We start from the raw sequence: 12,576 nt of genomic DNA, 5'->3' as shown, positions 1-12,576 counted from the left end.
AGTGGGCAAGGACCTTTCATCTCCCGCTAGCTATTGAGTCGTTGCCCTGATATCTGCCTGTGCAAGCTTCTCGAGAAGACGATAAACCGGAGGCTGGAATACTTTTTTAAGTACAACGGTTTTCTTGAGAGCTGCCAGTCAGGCTTCAAGTCAGCACGCTGCGCGAACGACCAACTCGTGGCGCTTGAAACGTATATCACAGGCACGTTCCTACATAAACAGTTTTGCCTTACGGTGTTTTTGACATCTAGAAAGCCTACGACTCCGCTTGGCGTTACGGGATCCTCAGTGACCTTAAGTCATTCAGTGTTACGGGTAATATGTTAAACGCCCTCATTAGTCACTTGCCGGAGAGAAACTTTGGCGGGAGAGTTGGTTGCGCACTTCCAAATGTTCACGTGCAAAAAAATGGCGTGCCGCAAGTTTGAGTGTCGAGCTGCATTCTCATTACAGTTAAGATGAACTCTATTGGAAAGGCATTTCCACCTACGCTCTTTTGTACTCTGTATGTAGACGGCGTCCAGATATTCTCTAACTCATGCGAGATGTCAATCTGTGAACGTCATGTTTGCAGATTGACATATCACATGATATGTCCGGCTTCACGTCGAGAAAGTCCAGAAAGTCCAGCTTCCCGTCAAGAAACGTGCTGGCTGGGGAGACCATAGTCGCTTTAAACTTAATTGTGAAAAAAGCTATTGCTTGTTATGCAGGAAACATGGGGTCCATCCGGACCCAGACATTGCTCTCAGCAGCCTCTCGATTCTTGTGACAAGGAGCACAAATTTTCAGGTGTTGTGTTGGACCACAAACTCAGATTTATTCCTCACATCAAGCAACTTATCCGTAAATGTCTAAAAATGAATATCCTTGTTTCTCTACCCACAATCTGATCGTGCGGACAAAGAACTCCTGCTGTGCCTGTGCAGTGCCTTGGTTGGCTCTCGTTTGGGCTATCGCAGTGTGGTGTATGCGTCGAGGATTAAAGCAGTATTGTGAATGCTCGACCCAGGGCTCTACTTGGGGCTTCGTCTCGCGTCGGCTGCTCTCCGCACTAGCCCGGTCCAAGGACTTTACCTTGAATGTAATAAGTGGTGACTTGAGGTCCAACGGACGTACATGGAGCTTCTATATGCTTTTAATATGTCATTGATGTCTGGCCATCCTTTTAAGTCAACGTTTTACGATACATCCACATCCCGAGTCCTGATAAATCTTCCATCCTTCTCTGTACCCTTCGCTTCCAGAATTATAGGGGAAGCATCAGCGATTGCTGTCTCCTTTTTCGATACCGTCTATACGCATATAACGAATTTTATAGCACCATGGAATGTCCGCCCTGAATTATGCGAAATAACCAAGCGCCCAGATGGTTGAAGATAAATATAAACCCATTTTGGACCCTGTTAATAAGACGTTTGTTGAACAGGTGCTATTTCAAACAACACAAGCATACTCAAGCTGCAGGGGAAAAATACCAATGTACATTCGGCCCACAATACCAAGGGATCGAACACCCATACGAGTACTTAATCCTTTATGCGACGAGAAGCACACCTGGCTGTAAAAGGTGACACCGAGGTCATTAACCTCTGCCTTAGGGGGTAGCACTTCACCAGTATGGTTATAGGGAAACGAGATGTCAGTTTTTCTTGTGTATGTAATTACCCTCGTTTTAGAAGTATTGATAAGATGTTTGTTGCAAGCGCACCAGTGCGAAAACGACAAGATCGCTCTATGGAGAGCCGCAGACCTTGCAGTATTTGAAACAAATTTTAATATTTTGAGGTTGTCAGCATATGAGAGAAAATTACACACCTTAAATACTGGTGAAACATCATTTATACTGATTGAAAAAAGAAGTGGCCCGAGAACATATTCCAGAGAACACCACTGGTGGCCGCATACAAAAGTGAGGACTGCCCTTTTACACTCACAAAACACGACCTTTCACATAAATAAAAGCATAAGAAGATAGAGATGGGTGTATATCGTGTTGAGGCCAGTTTGTTAAATACCACATCATGGCCGACGATATCAACAGCATCACTTAAATCAAAGTAAACGACATAAAGTTGTCCTTTCCCCTTCACAGCTGCCGAGGCGTGCAGCATGAAATTAACAAGATTGGAGGTGGTCGATCGCCCAGCAAAAAAGCCATGCTGCTTAGGTATCAATATGTGGTTCATACTGAACGTGAGTAGCATATGCAATAGTGTCTCATGTAGCTTTGAAGCAGCGCATAAACTAGAGGTTGGCCGGTAGTTCGTGGGGTCGAATTTTGACCCTGACTTGAAAGCAGCAACAACTCGGGTAGTCTTCCGACTAGTGGTGAGTCGGCCAGTTTTTAGAGAAGTTTGAAATATATACGTCCACACAGGTACAAGGACATCACCGAAAGGCTCAAGTACTGCTGAGGGAATGCCGTCAGTGCCACGCGAAAATGACGCCGTCATACGCTTTACAGCTTTCGAGGCAAGACTTGCTGAGATTAACATTTCTGAGCATTTATATAGCCCCAGAGGTAGTTTAGGGGGGCAAGCTCATTTTTCTTGCCGTGTGAGGGACGCAATCGCTCTCCTAAAGAATCATAAACGTCAGATATGCTCTCTCCCTTCTTATCGAGTAGTTTAATGTTTCTTGAAGTATTTTTAGATGTGTGCGAACGGACGTGGCCCAAAAAGCTTTAGCATCACATGTTTGGTTAGCTTCAACTAAGGGGATGTTATTAGCCCTATCACGTAAAGCAGTTATTCACAGTAACAGCTGGGGTAAAGTAACTCACTCTTACACCTTTCCTTTCCCGTATTCTTAGCCTGTTTGCAAGCTGGATCCTTCCTTGCAAGGACCCGTTTTAGTTCAGATGAAAACCAGTATAAAAATTGCTTTCTTTCTGTTATTTTGGGTACAAATCTGCTGAAGCAGTCGTGGAGAACTGTAGTGAAAAAATCGGTCTGCTTCAAAGCGTCATTGAGGCTGGCTACCGGCGCCCAGTCAGTGTCATTGAGAAAATGAAAAAAAAGCAATGTAGTCTTCGCGACAAAGTTTTAACTACTGCTTCCTGATGTGCTAACAGGAGGACTGCGGGGGAGGAGAGGTACGCGGCACACAGAAATGATTGCAGGGAGAAGAAACTCGTTACGCTTTTCCAGTGAAATAAAGCTGCGCGAAACATCGGCGGCATCTAAGTTAGTCATATAGTCAGACACAGGTCTAAAATCGTCCAACATCAATTCCTAATGGAGTTACACTGCAGTAGTGAGGTAAACAAAACAAAATCTAGTGAAATGTGTCACTTTTGAAGTATAGGATAGTATGCTTGATTAATTATCTGAGTGTCCCATGAAATCCCACGAACGATGAAGTTCACAGTGATCAGAAATTTGTGATTACTGTGAGATGTTGCAACAATCACATCACCATCACTTAGTTTGCCGTGACAAGGATCAGGGTCATGCCAGAAAACTTGATAATTATGAGGGAAAAGGGAAGTCGAAATATTACCAGGGCAGAGCTAAGTCTGTCAGAATGATAACAGGAAAAAAAGATAAAACAACATTAGAAAAAACTTAGCTCACTTAGTTCGAAGCCCAAAGGCAGTTTGGTAAAAAGTCCTAATACAAATACTACTAATCTTTATCAAACAGAAATCAAGTACATAATGTGGCCTACCTAAGCCACATCGGGCTTGTCAGGCAAAGCGTTTCAGCTGACACGCGTTCTTGTAAGCTCTAGCAAAACCTTCTACAGCACAGTGTATCAACCAACAACAGATAACCGTCCTGTATTCATGAAATCTGTGTAAAGCTCTTACACCTATGCCATTAAGGCTTTTCAGTTTATATTTGGAGCCATTCTGAAGGAAAAATGTTAAGTATTGCTATCACATATCAACGGCATGTTCTTTTTCCGTAACGTGTGAAACCTCGAGGAATTGCGTAGCATTGCTTCGGCCTGAAGGATCTGACAGTAACGTAAAAAATTTTTAAACGTATCAATCTAAAAGTACTTTAAGATAAAAGTTTTATTTCGGAGCAAGATAAAATCGGGCACCGTCAACGTTTTGAATACATTGTGCTCTTGGCCAGTACTAGGTCAGTTGCAATGGTGCACAGCAAAAACTGTAAAATGGAATTGACTCGCTCTATCCAATCTATCATCTATACAGTGACGATATTACTGTAACACCGTACCTGGCCCCCCTAGAACAAGGGTAATGTACAGGTGCCGTCATTAGTAATTGGAACATGGGAGCTGTGAGCGGATAAGCGTACTTTGATGCCAGCGCCGGGCGCACGTGAATCGAGGCACCCTAGGGCGGACCTAATAAAAGCGCCGTGTAGCTGCACCGGCGGTGAATGAAAAGAGCAGAAAGCACATGCGTGCCTGCCGACGGCGATACCCCATGTGAACCTCTCAAACCGCTTCTGTTGACCTGGCTTTGAGCACTGTTCGGAGTATGGCGCTCACAGCAGACACATAAAATATTTGAAAAGAAAAAATGGCGCTTCTGATACCTTTCGTTGCGCCACTTTTACAGTAACTCCGAAGCGCTGAACGCTGCCAGATGTGTCTCTGTTACTAGCGCCATTGCTGAGACCAGTATGCTGCGAAGAGTGCTCTTGGCCGCGTTAGAAGAACTGGTTAGGGAGGTGTAGATGGTGCACCATCGTCTGGCGCGTATGCGTGTTCTGCTCCTTTCGTTTACCGCCGACGGAGCTACATGGCGCTCCTTTGAGTTTTGGCCATTGCTGCAGTGTTCCAATTACATATGGCGGCACGTGTACAATGACATTTCCGAACGGAAACAGAATTAATCGTTTTAACAAAGATCCTACAACACGGATTTTCTGACGCACATAAGCCAGGTGGGCATTCCAAGACAGCTTGTTGCAAGTTTGTATAGTCTGAAAGCCGTTTTTTCTTTGTAAAATAGCAAAATTATTGATTGATTGATAGATTGATTGATTGATTGATTGATTGATTGATTGATTGATTGATTGCTTGATTGATTGATTGATTGATTGATTGATTGATTGATTGATTGATTGATTGATTATGGGGTTAAACGCGCCGGCGCTACAAGGGTGATAGGCCGCGCCGATGCAAAGGGCTCCGGACTAATTTTGACTACCCGGAGATCTTTAACGTGCGCCGAAATCTCGAACATACGGGCCTTTTTGCTTATTCGCCTCCATTAGAAAAGCGGGCACCGCGAGTGGAAACTTTATGATTTAACATTGAAAATATTCACTCAATTCTGAATTGGCAACTTCGTTTGGTGTTCACGTTGGTAGCCAAAGATAACGGCGGGCAGTGGAATGCAGCGCTTTTGTGTATGATTGTTGCGAGGAGGCAAGGCATAGGTCTCTTTTTTGAGACAGCATAATTCTAGTGCGATAAAAATACTTTTCTTGCGCAGGATACTCCTATGCAATGGCGAAAAAAAAGGAAGTATGGGCGATTTCGTAAACAGCTATGCTTTCAGACCGCAGAAAAACAATAACGGACTTCAAGAATAGAAGCGATGACTTTAGACTTCTTTATATACTTTTTGAAACAAAATCAAGCACGAAAGTTTTCTGGGGGAGGTCTGAAGGGAACATTAAACTTGTGCACTACCTAGCAGTCGAGCTGCCGCGAATCCTTCAAGGGGTCCCTTTCTGTGTTTTGTGTTGCTCCAAAACACAAACTATCTTTCGTGGCATGAGGCAAGAAGAGACTCCGCTTTGCCTCCTCAACCGCGCCTCATGAGTTCATGTTTCTTATGTCGAAATTGTTCCTACAGAATTCCAAATTTCAGCAGTGACAGCCATAATTCATGAGTCTACCCAAAATTTATTCTGAAAATATTCGTGTATGTGTATTACCGATACGAAGCCATGCTCAATTCTTCAATACGGCGGGACTCGCAGGCGTAAGGACTTTTATGATATCTCTGTATGTAGGCGTAGTAGACACCGAGGGAAAAGTTTTTCTTTAAAAGGCTTTGCCCAAGTTGAACAGACGGGGCATCCTATTCAAACGCTTACCATGGTGGCCTAATGCATGTTTTGATTCCTCATCCATTCGATATTTTCTCCGCCATATTTTAAGGGTTAATTGCTCACCGCACCACGTGTTGGCTTGTAACAATTCTTCCAAGGTCGTCAAGATGAGAATTCTTTTTCATTACCATAACAAACATTTACCTGCATAGTCTCAAATTCATTTCTCCTTCCAGTAGCCTAAGTAAAAAAAAGAAATATCCGTATGGTTCCGTTTTTGTTACACGCATTCGTAACCGAGTTCGGGTGAGATACCCCGGTTGGTGGAATTCCATTTCATGTTTGTCATACCGTTTTGGTCACATACGAGCGTATGGAGAAGCTCCGCAGAGTCTTGGATATCTAACTGAGAAAACTATTTAGACGTACTATTAAAGATGTTTCTCACTTTATAGATAACATTATATGGTAGGTGTGATGTACTGTTTCACCGTTATTCCACTCAGGATAAAGAGAACACGCCTGTAGATGCGACTTCCAGTTAAGCAATTCTTGCATTGTGCTTAGGAACAGATGTCTTCAAATTTTTCGCTCTTATTATGTTTGCCTCCTGGGATGTTGTACCATGTAATATTTTTTCGCTTCGTTGCAGGAAGAAACACGCTGTAGCCTACCGGTCGAAAACTCCCTCGATGTCAGCCCTCAAGGAGCGCCTATCCCGGTGGTCTAATTGTAAGCGCAAATTTTTCTCTGTACTGAATCTGCTGTCACTATATATGTTGTAACAAAAGTGTAACATTGAAGTCGTCAAAATTGAAAACTGGTTCTATTTAAAAGTTATTTCAAAATGCAATAATCGTTTTAGAGTGTAGTGGCTAAAAATCATCGTGCGCAGTAACAACGACGGAGTCCACGCAGATTAGGGAATCGACGTAATTCGAAGCTATCTTCATTGCATACCTAGGTTGAAATCAACTTGTCTGATGCATTTTTCGTGAGTGTCTTTGTGCTTGGCGTAGAAATACAAGATATAGCGGCCAACTTCTAATGACTCAACCTTCCTGGCGAAGCGATGCCAGATTCAAGCGCAGAAAAAGAGATGCACAAATGAAACGGGTTTATATATAATTTATAATTTCTAATCTAATTTTGGGGCATAATATTTACATTAGTTAGATTCTACAAAAACTATTGTGTTTAAATCGTTCAAAATAATGGCCCCTAAACACCATGCCCAATGAAGCATGATATATTCACAGTTTCTCGAAAGGCGAACTCAAATTTTGTGCCACCTGGGATGAGAAGGACTCCCACGCGTCGAGTATGCATCGAGCTCCGAGCTTTAACTGACATATGCGGCGGGTTGCCGTATGGTTTGTTGAAGGAGCATGGGTGTTTTGTCACCAAAAGTCCTTATGTATAAATTTTATTTGCAGCAAGCTTACAGATGCCGCTTAGTTAATGGACTGAAACCACCAAATCCACCACATCGCAGGTTTTAACCAGAATTCCGGTTTCCCTATATCGAGATATTGCATCATGCTACCTCTCCATCTGTACCTTCGCTTAACTTCAACATCCAAGATTTCTACTTCCACATTGTGACACTGGGTGATGAGGTAGATAAATGCAGCCGCAAGGGTTAAAGCTGAGAAGAATAAATTAACGAGACACGAGCGATGCAATCGCTATGCACCGCGCAACTGCTCGCTAAAAAAAACAGCGCGAACGTCAGGACGAAGAAAGGGAAGACAAAAGCACAGGCGCTGAAACATGAACGTAGGGAACGACCGCGGTTTTTTGCCTCTCTTGCTGAGGGAACTTTTCAGAAGGTCTTGAGGAAAGTTCACGCATCAACCTTGAAGCCAAACTGCACATGAGGTTGCTCGGGTAGGCAGCGGACTTCAGGCGGTGGACCTCGGCATCAAAACCACGCGTCACTCGATGGCGACAGGACCTAATGAGAGCACTCTTCAGAGCACCCATGGCAACTCTCCTCTTGACAAGCTTGCTGCGTGCTGAACTGTAGCTTAAGAGGCCCTTTTGGGACCTAGGCGCATATTCACAGCAGGTGTTGTCCTTGCTAAAAAACAACACAAGGTCCAGGAACCCTAGCCGCCCATGTGACGGTAATTCCATGGTCAATGCAAAAGCATCAAAGGCCGACTCGAACGTTGCGAAACTTTTCTTGGCCCCTTCGATGATCGGTTTGTTATTGCCGACCTGGAACACCACCAAGAAGTCATCAACGAATCGAAACGTCTTGACGACGCCATGCTCAGAAAGAGCACCCTACAACTTCCTATCCACGCTGGCAAGCAGCAAATTACTTAAAACAGGAGCCAAGCACGATTCAATGCAGCCGCCTTCCTTCTGGAGGTATACTTCATATGTATACTCAACGATGTGGACCGTAAGTAGAACTGCAAGAGTTCAAGGAAGGCGGAGACGTTGGTGCAGCTTGAATTCTGAAAACAAACTGCACCGTATTTGTCAATGGTGTCGCTCACTGCTTCGCAGATGGGGCCCTGAGGTAATGAGTAACAAAGGTCATTTACGTTCACCGAGAAAGCTCCAACGCTTTCATTGCCAAGGGTGCTCAGGGACGATTCAACTTCACGCGGGATTCCGACGAAGAATGGATCGTCTACTGTCAAGACTGACAAAAGCCGCCGAAGGAAGAGACCTAGCAAGTGCTGCCATGTGCCTCTTTCACTGACAATGACCGTAAACGGGCATCCCTTCTTATGCGTCTTCGTGGATAAGAAGATGGTCAAGCTCAGGGCATTGGTTTTTGTTGACAGACGCTGCCAGAATTTCAAGCCACGAGTCGCTGCACACCTGAATCGCCCGCTTCTTCACTTTAGCTGGCTAGACGTCATCAGCCAGGCGAAAGTTCGCATGAATAGCGTTCTCCGCTTTCTTTTTGGACAGTGCAGACGGTAAAACCGCGAGTTGTCCCTCTTTGTCGGACTGTGTCAACCACAGTACTGCTTTTCTGAGCAACAAGGTTCTGCCCAGTGTTGTACACGTTCCTCTAAAATAGGAACGAAAGCTCGTTCCTCGTTCCTTCCCAATTTTGAAACGAGTTCCAGTTACAAGTTCCTTTATTGCGAAAGGATCGCGTTCCAGTTCCACTTCGAAAATTGGAACGTGTCGTTACATTACGTTACACTTAGGTTTTTAAATTCAAATATAGTGTCGGATAATCCTGGGGCGAAATTAAGTGAGAAATTTACAACTGACATCGAACAACGCATACGAATAATAACACCGCCCGCAGCAGATTATCTGGAGATAAAATAATCTAAAGAAAATCTCCTAGGCGAATTTTTTCAGCGTGCACCGGACAAACTTCAGGCGGCTTTAGGACATTTTGGTACAGGATGTTTCGGTGCGTAAATTTTGGTGTACGGACATATCGGTGTATGGGCGTTTCGGTGCATGGACATTTCGGTGCGCAAACTTTTCGGCGACCAAATCATCCGGTGCTTGCCTGTTTGGGACAGCCGTTATATTTTTATTTCCTCTTAACGTGGGTAATGGACAACAATCTGGGGCAGTGAATTTATTTTCAATATTTTTTTAAATTCTACATTTATATATTTTTGTTACATACCTATTCATAGGGACACCTGTTATCAGCCGACTGAATTATTTAGCACACATTTTTTTTTCGTTTACGACAGGTTGTTAATTTGTATTCGCTCTTTTTTACCTGAGACAATTTACCGGTGTTTGCAATGGTCCGACGCCTTTTTGTATTTTTTTATTACACAAACTCAAATTACAGAAATAACATGAAAAATCTTAATAGATGCAAAATCTCAACAAACATTAGCTAGCCCCCCAGAATGCAGAAAACCTTATGAAGGCTATTACGTAGGCTGGGCTGCCTTGTAAAATGAATTTACGAAACCCTGGTCTAGGATATTGTCGTGGAGGAAGAACGGGCCTTTTTGAAAACAGCCGCAGTTTCTAATCTCCTAAATGTTGATTAAGCGCGTACAGGTTGTGCATACAAACTTCACCCATCCTGCTCGGAGAAACCAACCTAGGTTTTATGTTTACATGCCTACATTCACCACATTTTAATTATTTGTCCTAGCGCCCCCCCCCCCCTCCGCGCTTGCACACTCGAATCTTGACCAGAGTTCTTTTTCAGTCATATTATTTTCGGTTTCGACTGAAAATCTTACAGGCGTGGCGGAGTGCACGGTCCCCGAAGCCTCACCACAGTGATACAGGAAAAAGCTTTACATTCACCAGGACCACACGAAACCTCTATAATGTGCACCAAAAAGCCACGCAAAAAGCCACTGAGGACACAATGGCCACTATCGTTTGCTTTCTACGCCCTTCCGCGCGTCGCGGTCATACCGATGGAGCCCCCACACCAGGAATCGCTCTTACCTCGCCTTCAAGCTCCCCGTTGGGAATTAACTCTTGAGGTCGCGGATATCATGGACACCCCAGGCATACATTGCTTTCTCCCATTAGAAGGAGCAAAAAAATTGAATAGGCTAGTGTGACGAGAGCGGCAACAGTCACCTTAAAGTTTTCGAAATCCAGTTGACTCAATGGTGAACCACCAGTGACACCCCTCTCTCTCTATCGAGGGAGCTGGTAGACGGCGGGGCTCAGCCTTCCCCTCCCCTAAGTAACGCCACTGTAAGTGCGATCGTTGGTTGGTTGGTTTTAGGTAGAACCGCCACCGAATGCAACAAATACGAGATTGATTCAGAACATAATTAAAAAACATAATTAAAACAGAAAGCACACGCACTTAATCTACCTCGTTTTTCTGTTTATATTTTTTCGCGGATGTTTTGCTGGGGGGGGAGGGGCGGGAGAAAGGGAAGGATGGAATAAAAGCAGCAGCGTCTTGCACCGTTGGGTGAAGTGAAAGCAAAGTGCTTTGGTAACACTTAAAGCAGTAGGGTTGTTCACATGAATGTTAAATAAAAAAGGTTGAACGGATGCAAATAACAACGTTAGTTTTTACCATCTACTACGCAAATTGGGTTTTACGTGGCAATGCTCCGCCAGGGTGTAGCGTTCATTTCCACATACGGCGGCGCAAGCACAAGTCTCGAATGTAAAATCATATCAACACACGAAATTACAATAATAAATCTAAAATGATCAAAGAATGCCTGGGACACCCCGTGACTCAAAATGTCTAGTCCAAGACGTCATGCACCAAAATGTCCGTACACAGAAATGTCCGCACCTAAACGTCCTGCACCTAAATGTCCGACACCGAAATCTCGGGATCCCGTATTAGACAATCTTTCCCCACCAGGCACCAATTCTGTCGGCCAGATGAGCGTCCTGGCCTCCCCAAGCAAACGATGAACGGTGAAAAGCATACTAGCGGCTACGCTATTCACCCTTCGAACGCAGCGTAAGTTCAACCAGCATGAAAGCAAGCACAAGCTGCGGCCCGTTGCGTGGTTACTCTTCTACCTTTGACGTTCGAGGAAGCACTTACGGCTGAAGGGTGGGCAAATTGACCAGCTTATAAGAAGAGAAACGGAGTAGCGACTCGTCGATTTTCGTACTCGAGCCTAGCGATCTAACGGCAGGAACGCCAATCCTGTCATTCCTTCAAAAACGTAACGAGTCACCGTTACAGTTCCACCGACCCTTCATGAAACGGTGTCGTTCCTCCGTTCCTCCAAAAAGGAACTAGTTCCCGGAACGTCGTTCCTTGTAACGCCGTTCCGTACAACACTGGTTCTGCCTGACCTGATAGCACAGTGGGTATTTACTTCCCTTCGTAAAACATCACCTCCCGCGCTGACACACCTGTTTACGTCCTCTGACGAAGCCTTCGAAGCACTGCACCTGATCAGTGAGAGAAGCTCGGTCTTGTGAAGCCTTGGTTGCTCGTAGAACGTGGGCCCGAAACTGAGCCCCTTCTCGGCTGGTCTTGGCAGGTCCGGAGTGGCCACGAGGTGCACGTTTTGGGACGGACGTGCAGGGTGAGACTTCCGTGGTAGGGAAGCGAGAACCTTTACCCAAACAAACTCAGCAACATGGGCTGCAGTCCGAAGGTCTCACAGAAAGCGCTGGGGTCTTCCTCCAGGAGGAGCCTCGCGGAAACAGGCAACATGTAGGCAGTCCTTGAAGAAGGTCAATTGGTGCCATGCCTCAGAGCGCAAGATGCGGAACAACCGCATTCCGTGTCCTCTTGAAGGGGCCAGTGGTCCAACGAGACAGGGAACTTCACGTGGGATGATGCCATTCTTGATGGAGTAGGTGTACAAGCGAGTGTGGCACGTCGGAAGGGCGAAAAGGTTGATGCACATCGAAGAGTTTTGCAGAGTAAAAGGTGTGAAAGAGGTCGATGTACGAGAAATGAATTCCAGAAGGGTTTGCTGACGGGCCAGTTAGTACATTGTTACGCTAAGAAAAACAGGACGATGATAACGAGGACGATGATAACGAGAGTGCCAGACCCATACTATGTTTGCCGCCCTGGAAACTGCGATAACCAAAATATGCGTGCTTCAACACCACAAAAAAGGGTGGTTGACGGGCGAACCGACGAAGACATATAGCTCGGTCAAAAATTGCTCCCTCC

At 44.9% G+C, this 12,576-nt stretch overlaps 1 protein-coding gene across 3 annotated transcripts in view; it reads left to right on the top strand.

The window, feature by feature from the left end:
* LOC144162553 (receptor-type tyrosine-protein phosphatase kappa-like) overlaps nucleotides 1-12,576 on the top strand; it is a 616,238-nt gene that overhangs the window by 147,080 nt on the left and 456,582 nt on the right. The window contains exon 19 of one of the 3 annotated variants that reach the window (XM_077693142.1): nucleotides 6,640-6,719. The exons of the other annotated variants lie outside the window; for them this stretch is intronic. Coding sequence (XP_077549268.1) covers nucleotides 6,640-6,719 — 80 coding nt within the window. The remainder of the gene's footprint in view (nucleotides 1-6,639; nucleotides 6,720-12,576) is intronic. 3 annotated transcript variants of the gene reach the window in all.

This window comes from Haemaphysalis longicornis, unplaced genomic scaffold, assembly GCF_048455015.1.
Source record: "Haemaphysalis longicornis isolate Haplotype H1 unplaced genomic scaffold, Haemaphysalis longicornis Haplotype H1 scaffold_12, whole genome shotgun sequence".
Taxonomy (NCBI): Eukaryota; Metazoa; Arthropoda; class Arachnida; order Ixodida; family Ixodidae; genus Haemaphysalis; species Haemaphysalis longicornis.
Note: the sequence above shows the minus strand (reverse complement) of the source record. Positions and strands in the feature narration are given on the sequence as shown.